This window comes from Microcaecilia unicolor, chromosome 10, assembly GCF_901765095.1.
Source record: "Microcaecilia unicolor chromosome 10, aMicUni1.1, whole genome shotgun sequence".
Lineage (NCBI taxonomy): Eukaryota > Metazoa > Chordata > Amphibia > Gymnophiona > Siphonopidae > Microcaecilia > Microcaecilia unicolor.
Window position 1 is genome coordinate 172703261 of NC_044040.1, and position 27784 is coordinate 172731044.

The 27784-nt window shown below is 43.1% G+C and overlaps 1 protein-coding gene across 1 annotated transcript in view; it reads left to right on the forward strand.

The window, feature by feature from the left end:
• Nucleotides 1-27784, forward strand: part of LOC115478861 (vitamin K-dependent protein S-like) — a 50403-nt gene that overhangs the window by 5208 nt on the left and 17411 nt on the right. Inside the window, exons 3-5 of the mRNA XM_030216490.1 lie at nt 1188-1380; nt 16460-16621; nt 18342-18507. Of these exons, the coding sequence (XP_030072350.1) occupies nt 1309-1380; nt 16460-16621; nt 18342-18507 (400 nt within the window). The 5' untranslated portion in view covers nt 1188-1308. The remainder of the gene's footprint in view (nt 1-1187; nt 1381-16459; nt 16622-18341; nt 18508-27784) is intronic.

A 27784-nucleotide genomic window follows, 5' to 3' on the forward strand; every position in this document is an offset into this window, starting at 1 on the left:
TTAGGGGGTCAGTTCATTACCCTTGAAATTTAGGTCTTCACTAAATACCGTAGCTGCATATCAGGTTTTTCCAAATGTTAAATGGTCAGGAAAAAAAGGCAATATTTTGCCACTCTTCTTACTGTTATGAAACACTCAGTTATTTGGATGGGCTCTAAAAATAGCTGGAAGGTGCATCAAGTGTACTCTTTAGTTCTGCCTCCAGAGGGTTATTGGCCCAACTGGGTATGTAGTTTCATTTCACTTTCCCCAGGCCTCTACTCTAAATAGATTTACTGCTGTATATGGCAACCTCAGTAGCAGCCTATCTTCCATTATTTCCTTGGGAGGGAAATTATTTTCTCTTTCTTCTATGGAAAATCATGAAATCTGACTCTGCCATTCCTCAAGGACCAGCTGAAGGAAAGTCAGTGGATAGTTTCCAGAGAGAGCTGAGCTGTTGGCCAATTTTGGATCTCATTGAGGATATGACTATGAGCACAAGATGCCTGCATGTTTTTTATTTCCGGCATCTCAACTAGTATATTGCATTGCTACCCTTTAAATGGGCCATGCCTGTGCTACTGAGCTATAACTGACAGTCGTCATGTATTCTTTGGTGAAACAGCAGACTTTTATTTAAAAGGGGCAAGATAAAATGAGGGACAGCAGTAGTTACTTGTGTGGTCAAGAAGTGTGTTCGTTGGTGTGTGTTTACATATAACTACCTATATGCATGTAGCATGCACCCCTGCTCACAGCAGTGACAGCAAGAGGCATGCAGTGCGAACGTATAATAGCTGTGTTGTGGAACTCCCATATCATTCAAAAAGGTGGTAAATAAATCTAAATAAATACCTCCCATTGCCTCAGGTACCCACTTACACTGTAAGCTCTTTGGGGAAGGGGTATGTTATACCTGAAAAAATATCACCACTGTATAACACTGTATGTCTAATAATGCTATATAAACAAATAGTGTTATTACTTCAACTTAAGATATGTTCAAAAACCAATCCACTGTCATGGTCACCTATACCCAGACTCATAAGGCACACATCATTTCTATAGGTTGAACTTTAGTGGGACAGAATAGGAGAAAGCTCTTACCTATCCTGACACTATGAAATAGAATTTTGGAAATAAATATTGATGTTTATCTTAACGTTCCTGTGAAAATATTGTTAATGTTGTATGTTTCCCCATAGTTCTTTATCATCCTTTGATTTTCGTACCTATGATTCAGAGGGAATTATTTTTCATGGTGAAATTGATGGGCCTGGGAGCTGGTTTCTTTAAGCTTTACGACAGAGACAGTTGGAGATTCAGATGAGCAATGAACATGGACAAATGATGATATCCCAGTTGGGACCCAACATTAGCGATGGAAAATGGCGAAGGGTAAGTAAAAACATCTCTCTGGCTTTTCTCCCATTGTCTCTATGAAGAAAATGCTTACTGCATTTGGTCCTGTAATTGGTATTTCTTTTTCTACTTTAGAGTAAAAAAATTATTTTATTGATCCAGGGCTGAATTTAAGATTGCAGTACTTTTAGGTAGAAGACCAGGGGAGGAGGGGCCCTCAAAGATTAAGCTGTGTTTTTGTGATAGGAATTAGCTATTTGGCTTATACCTATCTACTTTAGTATTATGTTTATAGGCAGCAGAAGGGGAAGGCCACTGGGGCAATGCCCTGACCAAGATTTTGCATAGCGCAGCATCAGTAGCTAGAGAGTTTGGAGATTGGACTGGATATTAGTAGGTGATACATCAAATTTATTAAATATAACATTTAATTGGATTTAGCTCACACCTTTTTCAGTAGTAGCTCAAGGTGAATTACATTCAGGTGCACTAGGTATTTCCCTGTCACCAGAGGGCTTACAATCTAATTTTGTATTGAGGCAGTGAAGGGTTGCAGAAGGTCACAAGGAGCTACAGTGGAATTTGAACTGGGCTTCCCTGGTTATCAATCCAATGCTCTAAAAACTGCATCCTAGCCGAATGAGTATTGCTCATTTGGAGGCAGGTTGTCTAAGGCTAATATTAGAGCCAGACAGCGGCATTGTTTAATCTGTCGCAAAATGATGTGAATCTGCTAATTTGGGTCTTAATGTAAGATATGAACGGCAAGCTTCATTCTATAATTAGATTCGTATCTGATTTCCCATCAGTGTTAAAATTACAGCAACCAAGATCCTTTTAAGGTGTGTTCACACCATTTTGCGGTAGCACACAGCAGTGCTGTAGCCAGGCAGCCAGTTTTGGGTGGGCCTGAGCCCAAAGTGGGTGAGCACTAAATTTTCTGTGCTCCCACCGTACTCCAACCTCAAAATATAAATACTTTAGCTAATGAGGATCCCCAAGCTCTGTCAGCTGAAGATTTCCTCCAAAGGTGGACAGAACTCCCTTGAACCAAGCTTGGCAGGCAGCAGCAACATACCTGAGCCACAAATTCCAGCACCCCATGCATGCTTAGTTGTCAACTACATGGCTTGGTAGAAGTTTTGGCTGCCTTTTGGAGGAGGTCCTCAGCTGGCGATGCTTAGAGATCCCCCACTAGCTACAGTAAGGATCAGAGTTGGTACTGGACATGTGAGGGCCCATGTCAGCAAATAAAGGAGGAGGGCCCCGATCCCCTCTTCCCTGTTTCCCCTCCGATCTCCCACTTGCCATTACTGTGACACTGACAGAGGCTCACCAAATATAGAACAACAGATCACAAATTAGAAATAAAACTATGTACACAACAATTGAACCTAAAAGCAATCTATGAACTGACCAAGTTCCGCAAACTACTGAAGACCCATCTCTTTGACAAGATATACCACAAAGATCAACATATGTAAAATTCTCCACATATATCCAGAAATGTCTTATAATGTCTTCTGCTATACCACTATCATGTATTCCATTACCATGCAACCCAAAATCCTTCTGTAACACCAAATATATATTCTCTTCTTATTTCCAGTATCCATGATGTATTGTAAGCCACATTGAGCCTGCAAAGAGGTATTTCTAACAATAGCTCTGCAAGCTCATTTTTCAGTTCACTCCTCATGCTCTCCTCTGCAAAATGATGTGAATCTGCTAATTTGGGTCTTAATGTAAGATATGAACGGCAAGCTTCATTCTATAATTGATACAATGTTAGATTCGTATCTGATTTCCCATCAGTGTTAAAATTACAGCAACCAAGATCCTTTTAAGGTGTGTTCACACCATTTTGCGGTAGCACACAGCAGTGCCATAGCCAGGCAGCCAGTTTTGGTTGGGCCTGAGCCCAAAGTGGGTGAGCACTAAATTTTCTGTGTTCCCACCGTACTCCAACATAAATACTTTAGCTAATGAGGATCCCCAAGCTCTGTCAGCTGAAGATTTCCTCCAAAGGTGGACAGAACTCCCTTGAACCAAGCTTGGCAGGCAGCAGCAACATACCTGAGCCACAAATCCCAGCACCCCATGCATGCTTAGTTGTCAGTGGCTCAAGGATGCTTCCAACTGCATGGCTTGGTAGAAGTTTTGGCTGCCTTTTGGAGGAGGTCCTCAGCTGGCGATGCTTAGAGATCCCCCACTAGCTACAGTAAGGGTCAGAATTGGTACTGGACATATGAGGGCCCAGGTCAGAAAATAAAGGCGGAGGGGCTCCGATCCCCTCTTCCCTGCTTCCCCTCCGATCTCCCACTTGCCATTACTGTGACACTGACAAGAGGCTCACCAAATATAGAACAAGGGATCACAAATAAAACTATGTACACAACAATTGAACTGGAAACCCCAAGAAGTTAAACCTGGCATGTACTGCTACACTGAAGAGGAAAAAAAACAGAAATGCATTTCCTTTTCTACTGAACACAATGCAAAGATATCTGCTACAAACATTTAATTTCACATATTCCATTTAAATCATTCAAAATAAAATGCCTTTTGTTTTTTAATCTTTGAACATTATGTTGGTTCTAGTTTCTCTCTTCTGCTTTTCATTCCCGCTTCTGCTAATTCTCCTTCAAGTGGCTGCTGTCCATTTGTGTTTTCTCCTCTCTCATTCCATTCCCTCCATACACCTGCCTCTGACATTTTCCTCTGTTTGTCTCTGTCCACTCAAATTTCACCCTTTCTTACCCTTCTCCTTTTTACTTTTCAGCTACCTATCAAATTTCCATATCCTTCTCATGCTCACTAGCTTTCCCATTCCCCATCTCACTCCTTCCTCAGCCTTCCTTTCCTTTTTATCTTTAATCTAATCTCCATTACCATATTTCTATACCCTGTAATCACTATCATTCTCTTATTAGTTTCCTTCCCACCGACCTCTTTCCCCCTCTTGGCCTATCCCACATGGTTCCACCACTCCTAGCATCTTTTTTTTTGTTACATTTGTACCCCGCGCTTTCCCACTCATGGCAGGCTCAATGCGGCTTACATGGGGCAATGGAGGGTTAAGTGACTTGCCCAGAGCCACAAGGAGCTGCCTGTGCCTGAAGTGGGAATCAAACTCAGTTCCTCAGTTCCCCAAGACCAAAGTCCACCACCCTAACCACTAGGCCACTCCTTCTACCCTTTTAGCCCAGTATCTGCTTCGTCTTTCACCCACCCCACCCTCATAGTCTGACATCTCCCTGTCCTCGCCTCCTGCTCCCTCCCCTGTGGTCTAGCATTCCTCCCTCTCTCTCTCTACCTCTCCCTCCCCCACCCTGGTTGTCCAGCACTTCTCTGGATCTTCCCCCATCCATCTTAAGCATCTCTTGAAAGGGTTGCCAGCAGCAGTTCCGAAATGCTGCCTGCCACTGTCCCAGAACCTCCCCTCTGCCTTGTTCCACCCAGGCAGAAACAGGAAGCTGTGTCAGAGGGAGTAGGATGCAGCAGAGGAGAGAAGCACTGGGTCAGCGAGAGGCAGCGTGTGGGAATCGCTGCTGCTTCTGGTGACCTTTTCAAGAGACGTTTAAAGCAAGGAGGGAGATATAGGACCACAGGAGCTTTCTATGCTGGCGCTGTCAAAGGTGTACCGCTGCTGTGTGGACCTGAGTCCACTTCTGGGTATGCCTCTGACACACAGAGGTAGCCAATCACATCATTCCCTCACTTTTGGCCTGGGAAAAGGAGAGCAGAAAAGCACATTATTTTGTAGCTGCTGTGGAGTTGTCTGAACCATAGGTTTCAGCTCCTCAGCCAAAAGTCACTTTAAGCTCTGAGCACTCCTGTGATTGGCTTCTGCAACTCCCTGCTAGCCTGAGTGTCATTTCCAAGAACACTCCACAGCTCAGAGTCTGTCTTGCTGTTTCACTTCAACCTAGCTGGTTTTCCATTTCCAGACTGGGCAGCACAGCTCTCTGATTGTATCCGGGCTTGCGCTCTGTACATGTTGCTCCTTCTCTGAGTTCCATTTCTGATTTCAAACACAAAATCTCTAGGCTCCACTTCCACTGAGGAGAGGAATGAGGAGGCTCTTATGTCCCACTGCTTCCTCCCCCCCCCCCCCCCCCACACACACTCCTCCACAGCTTTCTGCTCTTTCAGGTGGAGCTCATTGATCTTTCTGTACATGTACTTTTCCTTTAACCCTAGCATTGCTATTCGCCCTGTTAAACAAGTAGCCCAACATCCACAGGGAAAATTATTTGCCTTGAATTTCAGCTCTTATATTGCACATAAGTATTGCCATACTGGGAAAGACCAAAGGTCCATCAAGCCCAGCATCCTGTTTCCAACAGTGGCCAATCCAGATCACAAATACCTGGCAAGATCCCCAAAAAGTACAAAACATTTTATACTGCTTATCCCAGGAATAGTGGATTTTCAACAAAGTCCATTTAATAACGGTCTATGGATTTCTCCTTTAGGAAGCCGGCCAAACCTTTTTTTAAACTCCGCTAAGCTAACCACCTTTATCACATTCTCTGGCAACGAATCCCAGAGTTTAATTATACTTTGAGTGAAGAAACATTTTCTCCGATTCGTTTTAAATTTACTACATTGTAGCTTCATCAAATGCCCCCTAGTCCTAGCATTTTTAGAAAGAGTGAACAGACGCTTTACATCTACCCGTTCAACTCCACTCATTATTTTATAGACCTCTATCATATCTCCTCTCAACCACCTTTTCTTCAAGCTGAAGACCCTAGCCGCTTTAGCGTTTCCTCATAGGGAAGTTGTCCCATCCCCTTTATCATTTTCGTCACCCTTCTCTGCACCTTTTCTAATTCCACTATATCTTTTTGAGATACTGCGACCAGAATTGAACACAATATTCGAGGTGCGGTCGCACCATGGAGCAAAACAAAGGCATTATAACATCCTTATTTTTGTTTTCCATTCCTTTCCTAATAATACCTAACACTCTGTTTGCTTTCTTAGCCGCAGCAGCACACTGAGCAGAAGGTTTCAACGCATCATCAACGACACCTAGATCCCTTTCTTGGTCCGTGACTCCTAATGTGGAACCTTGCATGACGTAGCTATAATTCGGGTTCCTCTTTCCCACATGCATCACTTTGCACTTGCTCACATTAAACGTCATCAGCCATTTAGATGCCCAGTATCCCAGTCTCGTAAGGTCCTCTTGTAATTTTTCACAATCCTCCCGCGATTTAACGACTTTGAATAACTTTGTGTCATCAGCAAATTTAATTACACTAGTTACTCCCATCTCTAGGTCATTTATAAATATGTTAAAAAGCAGCGGTCTGAGCACAGACCCCTGGAGAACCCCACTAACAACTACCCTTCTTCATTGAGAATAATGACCATTTAACCCTACTCTCTGTTTTCTATCTTTTAACCAGCTTTTAATCCACAATAGAACACTACCTCCTATCCCATGACTCTCCAATTTCCTCTGGAGTGTTTCATAAGGTACTTTCTCAAACGCCTTCTGAAAATCCAGATACATAATATCAACCGGCTCACCTTTATCCACATGTTTGTTCACCCCTTCAAAGAAATGTAGTAGATTGGTGAGGCAAGATTTCCCTTCACTAAATCCATGTTAACTTTGTCTCATTAATCCATGCTTTTGAATATGCTCTGTAATTTTGTTCTTAATAATAGTCTCTACCATTTTGTCCGGCACCGACATCAGACTCACCGGTCTATAATTTCCTGGATCTCCTCTGGAATATTTTTAAAAAGTCAGTGTTACATTGGCCACCCTCCAGTCTTCCGGTACCACATTCGATTTTAAGGATAAACTACATATTTCAAACAATAGCTCTGCAAGGAGAAGAGCATGAGGAGTGAGATTTTTTTTTTTTGCCTGTTTGCAGCCAGTCACTGTTACTGTCAGGGCAGCTGCTTCTGTCAGTAACAGCTCACCTGTACCTCCAATGTTATTGTGCCTCTTCATTGTGGGTTTGGGACTGCATTGGGGAAGGCCTCCCTCCTTCCAGGAGGTAAACAGACCTTTCTACTTGTTTACATTATAAACTTTGCTAAATAAGTTTTCACCTGGTGAAATATTAATTAAGCCCTCTGATAGTGTATCCAGTTTTTTTTGTTTCACAAGAGCAGCATGATTAGTTTTCATGTATTTTATAGGGAAATTACATTAATTAGAGCTTGGGTAGAGAATGACATCCATCTGAATAGATCTGTCTTACTTCTGGGTTCTTCTAGTAATACTGTCAGTGAGTTTTGACTATTTTTTTTCTTCTACACATCTGGACAAAGTTATGGCTAAAGCTAAGTATACTTCATGAGCTCTGGAATCTCATCCATCATGGGTTGTAGATGAGAGGGTAGGCCTTGACCCTTTTTTCTGCTTCAGATTATAACCACCTGGTTAGTTAAGGACTCTTTTCCTGTATTGTTGAAAGGAGCGCCGATCTATCCACGGATTTAAAAAAAAAAGTTAAATCTGATCCTGAAGATTTTGCTAGTTAGTGTCCTTTAATTTACTGTTAATCAAAATTATGGATCAAGCGGTCGTTGTACATTTAAGTGAACATGTAGAGGACGCTAATATCTTGAACCTCGGCAAGTAGGCTAAAAACACATAGTACAGATGTAGTTCATGTTTTATTTCTAAAATGTAAAGACCATCCCATTGACTCAAAAGATGGAAAAATGCTTTCCCCAAGTGTTGATGCTAATATGAGCACTACCTTTGACACAGCTGATCATGTCATTCTCCACTTTGATATAGCAGGTCTAGTTCTTTCATGGTGTAGGTCTTTCCTTTAGCTACACTGTTCGCTTCTGATCTAAATAGTTTTTGATCATCATATACTGTGACTTTGGGCGTACCACAATCTTTATTTAATTGTTATTTGAAACCCTCAGTTGATCTTTTATGCTGACAAATATCCAGCAGATCCTACCAAGAATTCAACAGAGTGAGAGTAGAATTGTCTGACTTTAGTTGTCTTCAAATAAACTGTTGTTGAACCCTTGGACAACTGGAGTGCTTTGTCAGAAGCCACCAGGGCTGGATTTGCTCAACTGAAATTGAGGGAATAATTACACAAGTGATGGGTTGATATGAATCCTCGGTGTTAACTTGGATAATTCTTTGATTCTGGGAAAACTTATTTATATGTCTGAAACTGCTTTTCAGGTCCTACAGTCTGCATCAAGGTAGTCCTCTTTACTCTACTGATCTTGCTATTGTGGTTCAGTTTATAATCTCTCACCTGGATGAAATGTGTAACATCTATATAGGTCTTCTTACAAATTCCATTCACCAACTTCAATTGGTGACGACATCTGCCAGAGTGGCTTCTGAGGCTAGTCATTTTGATCATATAACTCCAGTGGCGTAGCAAGGGCGGGGCGGTCCGCCCCGGGTGTTACCTCAAGGGGGGTGCTCCCAAAGTCCTTTTCTTCCTGCCAGCTCCCGCACCCTACTACCTTTACAAAAGAAATCTCGGAAGCCGAGGCGCAGCGCCTCGTGTCTGCATGTAAAAGCAGTGTGGATTGTCTCTTCGGGCCTTCCCTCACTGTCTGTCCCGCACTCCGCTGACGCAACTTCCTATTTCCGCAAGGGCGGGATAGACAGAGTGAGGGAAGGCCCGAAGAGACGATCCATACTGCTTTTACATGCAGACACGAGGCGCTGCGCATCGACTTCCGAGATTTCCTTGTAAAGGTAGGGTGCGGGAGCTGGCAGGAAGAGGACTTTGGACGGAGCTGAGGGTAGGCACTGGGTTGGGGGGGAGACTCAGATGGGAGAAGGGGCGTGGCGCCTCACAACAGTTAAAATGCACTGGGGGGGTCATCGTGCTGCACCCGGGGGGGGGGGGGTGCAACGGCGAACCGCCCCTGGTGGCTGCCACCCTTGCTACGCCACTGTATAACTCTTATGTTGATAGCATTACATTGGGTTTATGGCATGTTTATTTCAATAATTAGTTACTGACATTCAAAGACACAACAATCAACCAAAAGGAACAACCTCCGGATATGAATACCGCCGACTAAAAAAAGGAAAACAACAACGACAACAAATCCAATCATCGAAGAAACAGACAACTAATAAAAATAAACACATCGAACCCGCCCACGGAACCATACCATTCAATCCAACTAGGATACATCAATGCAAGATCAGCAGTAAGCAACTCAGTAGATATACGAGACTGGATTACCACGGATAACTTAGACCTTCTATTTATTACAGAAACCTGATTCCACAGCCCTACAGACCCCGCCATTTTAGAAACATGCCCACCAGAATACAAAATAACCCACTGGACAAGAAATGGAAAAAAAAGAGGCGGCGGAATAGCTATTATCTACAAACCCGAATTCACCATCACTATCACGGGCGAATCTACCTCGACTCAACTTGAAATTGCATCAACAAGAATCAATCATCCAAACCTAATAGGACACCTTAACACAATCCTATTCTACAGACCACCAGGAAAATGGCAAGACTCCCAAGCACAACTCATGGATTTCGTCTCGAACTCCTGCATATCAGCCTCAAACATCCTCATACTAGGAGACATCAACCTACACCTAGAAGATGACACTTCATCAAGCACACGAGAATGCAAAGAATTCCTAAAACTTTGGGATCTGCAAGTAACTAACACACGAAAAAGGACACACACTTGATATCATAACAAACAAATTTGAACCGGATTCAACCATCACACTCACTGACACAAGATGGACACCTACACTATGGTCAGACCACCATAAAGCAAATGTCTCTCTCTGCTGGCGAAAAACACACACTAACACAATCAATAAACATGAGCGAACAACATACACAACGAGAGGAAAAATAGACCCCACAATATTCTGGCAAAAGATCTACCAGAACGAATGGCCAACAAACGCTGACAACATCCAATTCCTCCAAGAATGGGACGATCTATGTACAACAACATTAGACAAAATCGCCCCAATCCAAACCAGAACATCACGCAGGAAGAAAACAAATCCATGGTTCACCGAAGAGCTGAAAAAACTTAAAACACAAGTCAGAAAACTAGAACGAGAATGGAACAAAAAAAAAAACGAACAAACACTGAACGCGTGGAAACTACTTCGGAGAAAATACAAATACACCATAAAACAGACAAAAAGACTACATTACAAAACAATAATAGGACCAAACTACAAAGACACACATAAACTCTTCAACCTTGTGAACAAACTGTTAGACACCACACCAGTTACAAACAACGGCAAAGATGTACCAGATGTGGACAACCTTGCGAAATACTTCAAGGAGAAAATTATACAACTACGACTCAAAATACCTGCCAGCCCTATTGAGTACGCCACAATTTTAGACTGTCTAGACCCAGAAGAAGGAACATACCCTGCAGACAGAACTTGGACCGAATTCGAAATACTATCTGAAGACCTCATATCTGAAACTCTCAAAAGATATGCAAAATCCAACTGCTAACTAGACACGTGCCCGAACAACCTCATGAAATCTGCTCCTAACAATTTATAACAGACCTAACGAGCCACATAAACTTCATGCTACAAAATGGACTTTTCCCAAAAGAAAAAGGAAAAATCTTACCCCAATCCCTAAAGACACAAAGAAAAGCACAAGTGAAATAACCAACTACAGGCCAGTAGCATCCATACCTTTAATAACCAAAATAACAGAAGGAATGGTAACCAAACAACTCACAAACTATCTAAACAAACACTCAATACTACATGACGCCCAATCAGGATTCCGGTCGAATCATAGCACAGAAACAGTATTAGTCACCCTTATGACCAAATTCAAACAGACAATTGCAACTGGCAACAATATACTCCTCCTTCAATTTGACATGTCAAGTGCCTTTGACATGGTTGACCACGGAATCCTATTACACATACTCGAATACTTTGGCATTGGAGGTAATGTCCTGAATTGGTTCGAAGGGTTCCTAACCCAACGTTCATATCAAGTCACATCAAATTCGACCACATCTAAGGCATGGATACCTGAATGTGGAGTACCACAAGGATCACCTCTCTCACCAACCATTTTTAACTTAATGATGATCCCTTTGGCAAAACTCCTATCAAACCATAACCTTAACCCATATATCTATGCTGATGATGTGACAATATACATCCCCTTCAAACAGGACATAAACGAAATCCTCAATGAAATTGATCAAAGCCTACACATCATGAACACATGGGCGGATGCATTTCGACTAAAATTAAATGCAGAAAAAACTCAATGCCTGATTCTCACATCTCAATACAACACAAAAGAATTCACAACCATAAACACTCCAAACCTGAACCTTCAAGTCTCAAACACTAAAAATCCTTGGAATCACCATCGACCGCCACCTAACGCTTGAAACTCATGCTAACAACACAACAAAAAAGATGTTTTACAGCATGTGGAAACTAAAAAGGATAAGACCGTACTTCCCAAGATCCGTCTTTCGCAGCCTAGTGCAATCCCTTGTGCTCAGCCATTTGGATTATTGCAACTCACTATACGCAGGCTGCAAAGAACAAACACTGAGGAAACTTCAAACAGCCCAGAATACGGCAGCCAGACTCATCTTTGGAAAGCCAAAATATGAAAGTGCAAAACCATTAAGAGAAAAACTGCACTGGCTTCCACTCAAGGAACGCGTCACTTTTAAAGTATGCACATTAGTCCACAAAATCATTCACGGTGAAGCCCCATCCTACATGTCTGAGTTGATAGACTTACCACCCAGAAATGCCAAAAGATCATCCCGAACCTTCCTTAACCTCCACTTCCCCAATAGCAAAGGCATGAAATACAAAACATTACACACGTCAACCTTTTCTCACATGCGCACGCAGTATTGGAATAAACTGCCGCGCAACCTAAGAACAACCAACGAGCAAGCTTCCTTCCGCAGATTATTGAAGACTCATCTTTTCGAACAAGTCTATGGATAGAAACAAAACACATAAAGTCCACACTTTACTGTTCACTAATGCATCGTACATTCACCTCGGAACTCCATTCCCTGTATTATCACATCACTCATACCTTTTTTCACAGAAAGTTATATACCATATGACTTCATGCCTTTCTATCGCCTCTAAGTTCCCATTGTTTCCTTCCAAAGTTGCAATGCCTATGTTCCAGTATTACATCCCTTAACGACACCCCAATTGTTGCGCATAACCCTGCGTAATATTATCCACAACTATCTGTAACAATTGTATTTCCAATATTCAACTCATATTGTAAGCCACACTGAACCCGCAAAAAGGTGGGAAAATGTGGGATACAAATGCAATAAACAAATAAATAAAATGGCCAGGTTTTTTATTTATTTTTTTATTATATCAATTTTTATTGATAACACTTAAACACAATACATCAAGTAATTCGAACAATACATAAGAGATATCAAGCTTATAAGTTTTCCTCCCTCTTCCCCCAACTCCCCCCCCCCCCCCTCTCTATCCCCACCCTCAACTCTTTCCTCTACCGGTTCTATTAACAGTTCAATATCCTGCTTCTTGCAACAGGTGTCAGAGTGTCCCAAAATGGAAGCCAGACTTTACAGAACTGGTCTCCTTTTTTCGAGGCCAAGTCTCCCACTTTTTTCTTTTCCAGCATGCAGCATTGCATCATGGCTCCTCGCCATTGCGGTGTTCCAGGTGGTTCTGATTGTAGCCACAATTGTAGTATGGTACGTTTGCCCATCAAGACTACTCTTTTCAAGAACGCTTTAAATCCCTCTGGTGACTTGCCACGGACCCTATAGACATCAAATAGCTGTCCTGGCATTGGTTGCCAGTGTATGTTCCACATTTGCGATACTTGTTGTCCCAGTTTTATCCAGAAGGGGGATCACTTTTGTGCAATACCAAAACATATGCCCTAGAGAGGCTCCCACAGTTCCACATTTTGAGCAGTCGTCTGTTGTTCTCAGGGTCGCCTTATAAGCCCTGTGTGGTGATATATATAGCCTCATGATAAATTTGTAGTGCATTTCCTGCCAAGTCACATTCTCTGTCACCCGATACACACCCATTAAGCACAATTTGATCTGTTCTGGGTCCGGTTTCCACCGCAGCTCCTGGTGCCATTGTTGTGACACTTGCGTGTAGTCCAGTGTCCCCTGTAAGTCTCTTAGATGATGGTGGAAGTACTTAAGCGGTACTTTTAACTGTGCTTCCAGGCCCAGCATCTCAATCATGGATTCCCATACTTGCTGAGTGAGAGCCGATGCAGGCAATGTTCGTATGTAATGTTTGAGCTGCATATATTGAAAATAGTCTTTCTGTCCAAGTCCAAATTCTGTGCACAGGGCCTGGAATGTTTTAATGGTCCCTGTTTCAGACACCACCTGAAATAAATATTTAATACCACAAATCTCCCATTTCCTAAACAAAGCCGATTTCCCCCCCTCTGGGAATGCCAAGTTACCTTTAATGGGTAGTAGTGGGGACACTACACTGTTCCATTTGTTTTTCTTACTCAACCATTTCCATGTTTTCCGCAAAGGGTTCAAAAGAAATCTATATGGGCCCAGGGTTGGGAGTTCTTCTGATGGGGCATGTAGCCAATAAGCAAAACTCATTGGGGCCATCAGTGAGGTTTCCACTCTAGTGCAGGAGAAAAACTCCCTCGAGCGGAACCAGTCTGATAAATGCCTCAAATTACAGGCGATTGGTATAAGCTTTAAGTCAAGTAGCCCCAGCCCCCCTTTTAGACAAGGTCTTATAAGTTTGTTTAATCCAATGCGTGCACGTTTTCCTTGCCACAAGAACGTTGTAAGGGTTTTGTGTAGCCACCTCTCCTCTTTATATCCCAATATAGCAGGGATCATCTGGAAAATGTATGTCCATTTGGGAAAAATAAACATGTTATACATGGTGATTCTTCCCCTCAAAGACAGAGGTAGGCCCTGCCATCCCTGCAAAGCTTCTTTTGTATGCCTCTTCAAGGGGTCCATATTCTCTTTGTACAAATTTGTTAAATCCCTCGGTACATAGACCCCTAGGTATTTGAGTGTGCCCACGGCCCATTGAAAGGGGAAAGGGCCCTCCCACTCCTTTTGCACTGTTTCCTGTACTGGAAGGGCCAGTGATTTTTGTAAATTTAATTGTAATCCTGAGTAGAACCCAAATTCGTCTATGACTTCTAATAGGCGTTGGACTGAGGTCTTCGGTTGAGTAAGGGTAAGGAGCATATCGTCAGCGAAAGCCAGTGTTTTTATTAATGTCCCGTGTAGTGTGACTCCCTGTATGTCCGGGTCTAGTAGCATTGTGCGTAAGAGTGGTTCTAAAATATAAGAGGAACAGTAGAGGGGATAATGGGCATCCCTGCCTGGTGCCGCGCTCTACTTTAAAGGGTTTAGATCTGGTGCCATTTATTAGTATTTGGGCTGTGGTATTTTTGTATAGTGTTTTTGTGGCATCTAAAAACCAGCCATCCAAGCCCGTGTGCTCAAGTACCTGAAACATGTAATCCCAGTTAACTTTATCAAATGCTTTGGCTGCATCTAGGCTAACTAATAGGAGAGGATCTCCCGTAGCCTGCCCATACGCCACTGCTAAGAGGACTTTCCGTACCTGTTGAACCGCCTGATGGCCCTTAACAAACCCTACCTGGTGTTCTCCGATCAACATTGGCATCAGGTTTTTTATTTTAGATTTATTCATGGACTGGTTTCCCCCTACACAGACTCTTAGATCTGTAGACTCAGGCCTTCTGACTGCATCAGCACTGAAGAGGCGCCCATTTGGTACAAAACTCTTTTTCTGCTATTTGCCTTCTCTTTGGATTGTTATGCCTTTAGAAGTACATAGGACTATTGGGATCTGGATATCTGAGCAAGCTTTTTGTATGGATCTGTATTTTTCTAGCTGTTTGCTGATATATTTTGTATTACATGGATTTTTATTTATGTGACTTTCATTTTTGTTTAACTTTTATTATGCTTTTTGTTTATTTATGTTTTAATTTGTTGAGTATGTCAGCGAATAGCCAAAGAAGCACATGGAGCCTTCAAGAGTGGGGGGAATCACAACTATACTTTTAATCATACCCAACACAGTCCGTGTGGGTGAAACCGTCTACATCGGGGGTCTAGGCAAATGAACATAGATAATAAACAATTTACATAAAAATTATAGATTACAGCCAGAAGATAATTTAAAATAATACAAAATATAAATGAATAATGAAATTAAAAAATATAGAGGAATAAATGTGAACATACAAACCAATTAAAAATACTAAACATAAATTATGGATTATGAACGAATGGTTTACAGCAAAATTATCAATTTCAACCTTAAAATAATTTAAAATGACATGATTTAGGGCTGTCGAGAAAAATATACATAAATGTTAAATGAATATACTGACCAATAAAAAATGATAAAATAATTTACATAAACTGAGGAATAAAAAAGCAAGTGGAAGCTGCATGTAGCTCATAACCTAGTGGTGGTATCTGGGTCCTAAAGTTATCAACCATCCAGTGGAAAGATATAATCTTGTCTTGAGGAAGACAAATTTGCTTGAAACTGAAGTGACACACAGTCTTAAAAAATGTGAAGTGGATATATAAAAATACTTGTGTAAGAAGGTTGCTTGAAAAATGGTGGTACAAATGTGCAGTGCTTAATGTTGTACCACTATTAGACATTTTTTATAGTGTGTAATAAATTAGTAGCAAGTATTAAAGGAAAGGTGCTTTTCCTCCAGTTTTTGGTTGCCTTCAGAATTTAACACATTAGGCCAGCCGTTCCCAACCTAGTTCTCGCGGCACACCTAGTCCCATCAGGTTCTCAGAATATCCACAATGAATATGCGTAAACAGATTTACATACACTGCCTCAATTGTGTGCAAATCTAACTCATGAATATTCATTGTGGATATCCTGAAAACCCTATGGGACTAGGTGTGCCCAGAGGACTGGGTTGGGAATGGCTGCATTAGGCATTCAGGTCTGTACTGAATATGGCAGTATTTGATCAGTCACTGAGCCACAAGATATGCCCATGAACAATGTAATAAAGAAATTGATTTTCTCACCATTCTGTGCTGTTTAGGTGTCTATTGACAGAAATGAAGCCATTATTGAAATAAGATTGGATGGTATACTACTCATAAATCTTTACCAGCGCACTCAGCAGATAGCTCAAAATAATACATGGCTCACCATTGCTCTTGGAGGTTTGATACCAAATTCCACCGTCCAGCTTCTGAGTCCGGTAAGTTTGAATGTGTCTTATACAATGCTTCCTGTCTACCGAATGCTATAAAAACAACGCATGACTTGAGAACCTTCCGGAAGTTATTGAAGACGCATCTGTTCGAAGAGACTTACAATAAAAATCCTCCTTAATGACTTGATTCCATTCTACATCTAAACCAACTAATACTGATTCCTTCTAATTTGATTATGTTAATCACATTATCACTATTGGTCATTATATCTTACCTGTTTTATTTTGTGTTATGTAAATAATTCCACTGACCTATCTACCTAATTTCTTACACAGTAATATGTTAAATTAGACCATACCTCTTACTCTGATTATGATTATACCTTTTGCAACATAGTGTAAGCCACATTGAGCCTGCAAATAGGTGGGAAAATGTGGGGTACAAATGCAGCAAATAAATAAATACATTGTCACATTATAATTAAAAGCAATTCTGCATAGAAAACCAAATCCACCCATCAATGGGACATAGAAATATTAGAAATCGAAAGCTATAAACATGAATTCACAATTAACCAACCCAAATCCCCCCCCCCCCCCCCCCGAGGAGTAGATCCTCCAGTGGAATTTCACAGTACTTTTCTGCTGTATAAACATTTCTAAGAGTGTCTAATAGTTGTGGCACCACCTTCGCATCAGGCAGTCAAGTGACCATGCGATGCTCACGCCCACCAGCCACCCAGCTATCGACATGCCTAATGATCCAGTCACCAACTACAACAGCTGTCCTAACCCTTCCCTCCTGGGCAGAAGCTCCTGGAGGACAATCCTCAGTGCGAGAGGATATTGCATCCCTTGGTGGGCAGGTCCTGGCTACAGGATTACTTCCTAGTTCACCAGGGTGATGTTCTTCTTCTAGGAGACCTCCCTCCTCCAAGGCTGCCAGACTGGAAGTGGGACTTCTCTACAATGTCCCTGTAGGTCTTTTCTATGTACCTCTCTCTTTCTCAGCTCCTCCAAGTCTGCTACTCTAGACTCAAGAGAATGGACTTGTTCTCTGAGAGTTAGGAGCTCTTTGCATCGAGCACACACATATAACCTCTCTCCAACTGGGAGAGAATCATATATGCGACACTCAATGCAAAAGACTAGATAGCACCACTCTTGCTGCTGGACTGCTGTTTGCAACTTAGAATTACTGTGTTTGTTTAAACTTCTTAAGATACTAAGGATATTAGATTAATATCCTCAAAACCCCACTACTACTATGTTTACTACAACTTGTAACATTCTCCTTCAAGACTTTGTAATTCTATTTACTATGTAAGCCGCATTGAACCTGCTATATGTGGGAAAGTGCGGGGTACAAATGTAATTAATAATAATAATTAATAATAATATGAAGAACCTTAAGATTTTATGATACATTGTGTGATTTATGATATATTGTGTGATTTATTTGGTGTTTGCTTCTCAGAAAGTAATTAAATGTAATTAAAACTAATAAAAATGCCCCTCTTGTTATCCTAATTAGAATAATTGACTATTAGTTAAGACTATAAATGAAGCTATGTGCTGGGGTGGGTGGGATTTGGGGAGGGTGGATGTTAATGCTGTATGCTATGTTTCTAGAAACTATGGGGAAAAGGGTAGGGAGACTAGTTAATAAAATTTGCTTGTAAGTACATAGTATAGATTGCTAGAGATAAACTGTTTTTTTCCACAATGATAGCAATCCTAGGTAACGAAATATATCTGTTTTCAGCTGCAGTTTGCTTTGGATGGATGCATACGCAACTGGTCTTGGGTTGAAACCGAGGTTCACGCTTTGAACAATGCAATGGAGATTAATGAGCATAGACGCTGTTTTGAACATGAGAAGGAAGGATCTTATTTTCCTGGGAGTGGCTATGCTCAGTTTCAAGTACCTGGTAAGTACACATTTCTTTCTAGAAATCATGCTACTTAAGCTTATTGCCACAAAACGTTCTGAAGCTAGCGATTGCTCATTCGTTCCTGGTAAAATTGTTGGAGTTGCAATTCATTACGCAGAAGATATCTGCTATTTATTTCAAGGAAACCAAAAATATAGTTATTTGATATGCAAACAAAAAAATAAATGTACAACTCATAACAAAGAAAATGCATTAGATTTCAGAAATAAACATCTTAAGGAAAAAAGAACAAGTGGAGATAGCAAGTCCATCATGGCTCATGTAATTTCTCTATATGTGTGAATGCTGATTTTCGTTTCTTTGTTGTGTCTGATCTACAGGGAAGAAAAGTAGGGCAATCTGAATGGCATGGTTCCCACACATTTTGTTGGTTTAGAAAAAAAATAAAATGAAACCAAGTATGATAATATATCTAAATATTAGATGTCAATGTCAATAGATTTTTTAAAATGCATTTTATATTTAAACCACATGGTGCCACAGGTATTGTTGTGTTTCTCAACTACTAGGAGGCCATACGCATAGCAACCAATATGAAACTGCATAGTTCAATCATTAGGTGTCAACATAATATAAGAGCAATCTTTCCAAAATGATTGAGGGTACTAATCCAAATGGAAATTAGCCTTCCTTTGACACAGTCAAGGAGTTTTCTCAATATTGAGAGTCTGACACCTATGATCATACATAGCAATCATTTAGGAAAGTATATAATTTAGTTACTAAGTTTCAAACTAGAATTTAAAACAAAGAAAATTAAATACGTACCAGAATCATTTTCATCCAGCCCAACAGGATAAGGGTGTTGTAGTAGGAGAGGGGATGCATAGTAGGGAAAGTGCATGCCTAATGGAATAATTTCCAATATCTCTGTGTGTGCATTTGTGTCTGTATATGTCTGTGATATGTGTCACCCAAGGGAGTGGCAAGAACCATGCCCCAAAAAATAGCTTGCCATCCCAGTTAGGGTTACCATATTTTGTCCTCTCAAAAAGAGGACACATGCCCACATCCCCACCCCTTTCACATCCTCGCCCTGCCCCCTGTCACGCCCCCTCCATGCTAGTCATCAAATTTAAATTTGAATAATATTTCAAATTCTTATATTATACTTTGAAAAATGAAAGAGCAATCCCAAATTAATTTACAATTTATAACTTTCATAGAATGGACGCTCAATAAAAACTTTCCTTTCCCTACTTCTAGCATTAACTCTGCTACCTAGCAATATACTGCCCTGCCTGTCTCCTGACTTATCCTCTATGCTCTATCAATTTAAGTGTTTTTTATGAAAATCACACAATCAGTACAGGATCAGCAGCTATTCATTGATACCCAAGCATATGAGCCCAATCAGTGTACAGTGGAGTCTTCTTTGGGTATCCATGAATGGCTGCTGATCCTGGCTTTTATCCAGGGGTTGAACATGGCGGGGAAATATATATGCTGGAGTATTTCCCCATATTCAACCCCTCTTCCACCATTCCCAGCCATTCTCTCCCTCAATCCCAGACTCCACAAAAGTCTCCCAATTACTCACCTTAGTGACACACAACATCTAATCTCCCGTTATAGGACCCCTGGGTTCTCTCCATCCCCTCAGGAGGGTCCCAAAGTACCATTCTCTAGACCCAAGTCTGCCCAGCAGTGTTTGCACCAAAATAAGAAGAAGTTGGGGACAATCCCCCTACCTGAGCAGAAGTTCCTGCAGGCATTTCCCCCTCTGCTTTTGCAGGATTCGAAATAAATGGGGAGAGAAGCTGAATGGGAGAAGGGACAAAAGGGCAGAAGCTGAGATTTGCTGATGGAAGTTTTAATCTGTAAATTAAGAGCAGAAAAAGAGTAGTTACTTACCTGTAACAGGTGTTCTCCGAAGACAGCAGGCTGCATATTCTCACAAGTGGGTGACGCCACGTCGGCCCCGGAGGATTTTAAAGCAAAATCTCAAAATCTCTTTACGGCGTTCCGTCGCGCGAGCGATCGTACTGCGCATGTGCGCACACCTATTCCCGCTCGCCGAGCGGACACGCCCCTCAGTTATATCCAAAAGATGGAGGAGACAACTCCAAAAGGGGAAGGTGGGAGGGTTTGTGAGAATATGCAGCCTGCTGTCTTCGGAGAACACCTGTTACAGGTAAGTAACTACTCTTTCTCCAAAGACAAGCAGGCTGATATTCTCACAAGTGGGGTATCCCAAGCTTTCAGGCTTACACAACAAACAGTGGTCAATAGAGTCTCGCAACGGCGAGGCCAGAATAAACATTGACCTGAAATATCTAAATGAGTGTAGCCTGGAACAGAACAAACATGGGCTTAGGAGGGTTGGAGTTGGATTCTAAACCCCAAAGAAGTTCTGCAGCCCCGACTGCCCAAAAACCGACTGACGCGTCGGCTATTCTGCTGAAGGCAGTAGTGAGATGTGAATGTGTGGACTGATGACCACGCCACAGCTTTGTAGATCCCTTCAATAGTGACTGATTTTAGATTAGTCACCGATTCAGCCATGGCTCTAATTTTGTGAGCCGTGACATGGCCTTTTAGAGTCAGTCCAGCTTGGACAAAAATGAAGGAGATGCAATCTGCCAGTTAAGAAGAAATGATGCGGTTTCCGACAGCAACTGGCATTAAAAGAAATAAACAACTGGGCGGACCTTCCGAGGGAGCTCGTCTGCTCCACGCAAAAAGTGCGCAGCTTGCTTTCGCCAGGGCTTGTAAGAAGAGGGAGAAAGCATGTTGGCAAGACAGTTGACTGGATCAGATGGTACTCTGATACCAGCGCCAGTAAGAACCTTGGCTGCATGCGGAGAACTACTCTGTTAAGATGAGAAGTAAGGTAAGGAGCTTGAGCTACTAGAGTCTGAAGCTCACCGACCTTTCGAGTTGAAGGAACAGCCACCAAGGAAAATGACCTTCCAGGTCCAGATGACAGGAATCCAGTGGCCCGAATTGAGCTTGCAGCAGCTGGATGAAAATGACATTGAGACCCCAAGATACTGAATAAGGATTGATAGGGACTCTGACCGAAGCATAAGAGCCAACTGTAAAAATTATTGGGGGTGCTAAGCCCAACAGAAATAATCCCCCTTAGACACATACAAGGAATTCTCTCAATACTGTGGGAGAAGTAAACGTCATGAAGTGGACAGCTAAAGGCTGACCTTTACACGTTGATGATAAGCTCTTATTGCACGAAGATGAATACTGACCGAGTTGGTCTTGAGACCAGATTCAGACAGGTGTAGAAAGAACTCAAGCAAGGTCTGTAAGAGACTAGAGGCAGGATCTAGGGCCTCGCTGTCACACCAGACGGCAAACCTCTTCCATGAAAAGAATAACACCTCTTTGTGAAATCTTTTTCTGGAAGCAGGCAAGAGTCGGGAGACACTCTTCTGGAAAAGTCAACGAAACCTACACTCTCAACATCCAGACCGTGTGAGCCATAGATTGGAGGTTGGGATGTAGAAGTGCCCCCTCGTTCTGTGTAATGAGAGCTGGAAAACATTCCAACTCCAGAAGAAGAGGGAATCGTATCTGACGTAGCTAGAAAGGAGCAATCAGAATCATGGCTCCACAATCTTGCCTGAGAATCAGCAAAGTCTTTTCCACCAGATGTATGGTAGGATACGCATACAGAAAACTTGTCCTCCAAAGAAGGAGAAAGGCATCCGAAGGTAGTCTGCCGTGAACCTGCAGCCTGGAACAGAACTGAGGGACTTTGTGATTGAACTAAGTTGCTCAGCCTGTCGGCCAGACTGCTGTTTACGCCAATTAGAAAAATGGCTTGGAGAAAACAAGCCGCGTTGGCGAGCCCACCGCTACATCTGCATGGTATCTTGACTCAGAGGACAAGATCCAGTACTCCTTTGTTATCGAGTACATCACAACCCGATTGTGTGGTTGATTAAAATAATTAGGTTGGATAGCCAGGAGGGATGCAACCTTCGTCAGCAGCTTTGACTGAGTAAGGTGGACTGGACACCTCAGAATCAAAATGGAGAGAATTAACCACCTCTGAGGGGAATTCCAAAGACTGGCGAACAGTTGGGTTACATCCTCTAGATGTGCAAAAGTGTCAAGGGAGTGACGTGAACTGTGGAAGCCATGTGTCTAGAAGTCTCAATATTACTGTGCTGTAATCTGTTGAGACGGGCAATCAACGTGTTAAGGGAACACTTGCACTCCCAGTCCATGAAGATACGCTGCAACAACAGCTAGGCACTAGGAAAAACATACTCTGGACGCAAAGTGAGTAGAAGAATCTTGTAAGTCCAGAGAGCATAACCATTCGTCTTCCTGAAGAATGGGAAGAAGGATGCCCAGGGAAATAATCCTGAACGAAATCTGTTGAGGCCCCTTATGTCTATGATGGGACGGAACCCACAAGGAAGGACCTGGGATAGAAACTCAATCCTTCTTACCCTTGTGGAACAGGCTCGACTGCATTGGTACTGAGAAAGGCAGAGAGTTCCTCTGCAAGTACTCACTGTTGATGGAAGCTAAAGGATTAAACTTCCAATGAACAATGTGGAGGGTTTGATTCTAGATTGAGAATGTATCCTAACCGGACTATTTGAAAAAACCCCCCGGTTGGAGGATATAGAAGTCACCTGTGGTGGAGAAAATTTGAACTTCCCCCCGACAGGCAGATTGGCCGGTACGGACATTTGTTGTTTTTTATATACAGTGGCTATGCTGAATTGGAGCCACTCCAAAACCCCTCTCTGGTTCCTGTGGAATAGCTGTAGGAGCCTGATTAGGTGCACGCCGCTGACTAGAACGAGCGTGCTGATCTCTTTAAAGAAGTTCCGAGATGAGGAAGTGTATGCACAGCATATCAGCAATTTTCTGCTGAGTCTCCTCCTCCAGGTGAGAGGCACACAGTCATGAGAGTCTGCGCATCACCATACCTAGAGCAAAAATCTAGGTGTTACAATACAAGTGATGAAAACGCCATTGGACAGGAACTTGCGACACTTGGAAAAAAGATGTAGCCTACTCCGGTGGGAATACTCATAAAGATCTGGCAGGACTTGGTCTTGGACGCGATCATGCCAGCCTGGTACGCCATTCTCCAAAGGAGGCTAAGGAAGTATGCTCTGGCCTCGGGGGCGCCGAAGCAAGTTCTTAGAACTGCTATCAGTTCTAAATTGAAGATGGTAGTCCAGGACCTCGAGCATCTGGGCTGATTGACAATCTCCATTGTAATGTGTCAAGACAAATAGAGGAGCTAGAGGATTCTCAGCGGAGAAACCCCCATGACCTTCATGTTCATCAGATGAACCATCATTGAACTGAGCCAACTACTCAAACAGAGCAGCTCAGATGCAAACATTGACCAGTATAGAGCAACTGTCATACATACAATTCTACAGAACAGCTATGGAAAAATATGTTCTCCTATAGCAAAATGGCTGTTCTTAACATGCATTTCTGGGCCTGGAAGCCAAGGTATGGAGGCGCGGTAAGTTCTACGAGCGAACACCCATACCAGAGGTAGCATCGGTGAAGGAGACCAGTTGAAAAGCTAGATGCCGCGGGAGGCGGTAGCATCCATGGCATCCAATGGTACCCATGGTCTCGAAGCCAAGGACAACATCTGGCAATGCAAGGGAATCGAAACCAGACTGCCAGATGACTTCCATAACAGAGATGTGACCGATGATACTGATAGTACTCATGGCACCGACGGTGCCGATGATACACATGGTACCGATGACCCCCGGTACCCATGGAACCCATGGTACTTGGTACCGACCTAGTACCGAAGGGACCCTTGACATGTGGTACCGATGGTACCCATGATATTCGGCACCAACAGCACCGACGGTACCTATGGTACACATGGTATCGACGGTGCTCAAGACACCTGGTACCAATGGCAGCCATGGCACCGATGGTACCTGGTCATGATATTTGGTATCGACGATACTCATGTACCGACGGTATGCATGATACCTATCCATGGTTCCGACGATACCCGACACCGATGGTACTCGTGATACTCGGTACCGATGGGCGATGATACCTGTGATCGATGGTGCCCATGATACCTGGTGCCGACGGTGCCCATGCACCGAAGACACTCGGCACCGATGGTACCCATGGTACCGATGATACTCGGTGCCGACGGAATCCATGGTACCGATGGTACCGGCACCGACGGGACCCATGGCACCGACCATGGTACCAATGTTCCCGGTACCGATACTCCTCGGTACCGACGCACCGGTGACATTCGGCACCGACGGCACCCATGGTACCGATGATACTCGGTACCGACGGTACCCACGACACCCGGTACCGATGATACTCGGTACCGACGGTATACTCGGCACCGACGGTACCCATGACACCCGGTACCGATGATACTCGGTACCGACGGTACCCATGACACCCGGTACCGATGATACTCGGTACCGACGGTACCGATGATGCCCGGTACCGACGGCACCCATGGTACCGATGATACTCGGTACCGACGGCACACATGGTACCGATGATACTCGGTACCGACGGTACCCATGACACCCGGTACCGATGATACTCGGTACCGACGGTACCGATGATGCCCGGTACCGATGCGGTGTATCGACGTCCAATGCCAGGATACCTCCATAATAGAGGGAGCAACGCTCTCGGCACCGACTGATGTCTGAAGCCCAAATACCTCCATAACAGAGGGAGCAAAGCTCTGGGCACCGATGGTACCGACACCCGCTGATGCGCCCGAATGACCTGCCAAGCAGGAGGCGCCGAGGCAGGTGGAGACCTACTTGATGCATAACTATACCCAGCGTGCATCGGTCTCTGTTGGACTCCCTGGCAAGTAGCATAAGTCTCGTCTTTGAGACACTACTTGCGCTTCACAGGGAGATGATCCGGTCCTTTGGGCATCCCTGGCAGAGTAGAATACGTCTCGGTACTTTGAGACACTACTTGCGCTTCACAGGGAGATGATCCGGTCCTTTGGGCATCCCTGGCAGAGTAGAATACGTCTCGGTACTTTGAGACACTACTTGCGCTTCACAGGGAGATGATCCGGCCCAAGACACTTCCGCCGATGCGTCCGAATGACCTGCAGAGCAGGAGACGCCGAGACGGGTGGAGACTCACTTCAAAGGTTACACCACTGATATTGTGTCACCAGGCTGCCCATTCAGTGGCTGACCAGGGATGTACCTGCTTATGTGACATACACCTTCACCACTTGTGAGGCTTAAAGACAGTAGTGTGCTGAAGCAGGCTCTCACAGCTCTCGAGAGCAATTTGTTTAAGTTTTAATAAATGGATCAAAAAATGTGGGCTTGTTTTATTTGCTGGCTAGAGAGAGCCCACAGATAACAATATACCAGCACTTTCAAGAAAAAAGAAAAAGAGAAGCCTATAAGCTTCGTTGAGGCACAGCCCCTTGTGACTCTGGCAATTACTTAAATTTTTTCTTGCCTCAGGTACAAAAAATACCTGTATATATAAGCCACAATGAGCCTGCCATAAAATGAAAAAATAAAAAAGAGATTTACTCCGAAGACCTGAAGAAAACACGAAGCCCTAACGAACTCCGTGTCTCCTCAGACGCGGAAAAAGAAAAACTGAGGGGCGTGTCCGCTCGGCGAGCGGGAATAGGTGTGCGCACATGCGCAGTACGATCGCTCGCGCGACGGAACGCCGTAAAGAGATTTTGAGATTTTGCTTTAAAATCCTCCGGGGCCGACGTGGCGTCACCCACTTGTGAGAATATCAGCCTGCTTGTCTTTGGAGAAAGAAAAGACTCTGCTCGATCTCTTCGTTTGCACAGACTGATGACATCAGAATGGAAGGGGCGGAGCTTTTGTGCTAAAATAGAGAATCTTGTCTTCTTGGCCCTACCTCTTTTAGTGCTGATTGGTCAGAATGGTTCCAAGGGCTGGATTAGTAGTACAAGGGTCTGCCCTCTGATAAGGATAGGGAGAGAGCTAAGAGAGGGAGATTGGGGTTGGGCTGCTATGGAAATGGGCGGGAGAATGGCTGCTGAGCTTTTCTCAAGGAGGTTTGATTGAGAAGAGGTGGCATGACGTCAAAACCTTGAAGCCACTGTTTCCCCTTACCCGCTCGTCGTTCTGCGATCTGCGTACACTCAAATCAAGGCAAACAAACCTATGATCTGCATCTGCTGCACCTGCGTCGTCGTTCTTTGTTGGTAGTATTTTTCTTTGTATTTAAACACGCTTACATTTTCAAACATGCTAGCTTGTACAGTATATGGATATACCAGCCTGCCCGTTTGTCCAGAAATCCGGACAAACGGGCAGATTGGCAAAAACCGCCCGGTTGCCCGGACATGCCCTCAAAAAGAGGACATGTCCGGGTAAACCCGGACGTATGGTAACCCTAATCCCAGTATAAGTCATTGGATCAAGCCTGAATCACCTGAACCCCTTCTTAATCTGACCAGGTTAATTTTAGCCTTTTTCTACCCTCCTGATCATCCTCGCCATGTTCCCCACACTAGCAGCAGGAGAAGCATTTAATCAGATGTCCTTTCCTACTTCCACAGGGCCAGCATCTCTTAGATTGTCCCTTTGGCAGCAGGAGATGATGTTGAATTCCTGTAGTAAGGTTACCATATTTCTGGTTTGCAAATCTGGGATGGTGGGGCAGGACAGGGACTCTCCCGATACAACTTTTCATCATAAAAATTATAATTAATGAAAATGAATATATCTTAAACGTACATTCTTTAAGTTCCTTAATAGAAAATATTTAGGGTTGAGTACCAAAGTATTAGACTGGATATGTCCCACATAAGAGAATCATGTAATGAACAAGCCAAATCAACTGACAAAATCCAGCTGTTCAACATGTAAACTTTACCTGGCAGTTCTATGACTTAGGCACTGACATTTATACATGTAGTATGTGAGTAAATGTTTAGATACTAGCATAAGCATACGGATGTGCGCAAATACAAATGTACGTGCCAGCATAATGCCTATGCACTATTCTAGAAACATCTGCCAGTCTCCAATAGTGCATATTTGTGAGGGGACATAGAAGTAGGTGGAGTCTTAGTAGGGCATAGTTACACGCATATGTGTGGAACTTAGATGCCTGCACTTATACCAGCTCTGTGGCTGATGAAAGTGCTCACACCTAAGTTACTGGTACGTATCTCACCTATTACTTAAGTATACATCAGTATCTATACGGGAAAGGTGCTACATTCCTTTGTATAATAGGTTCCTTACAAATGCAACAACAGTACCTATTTCAAGAT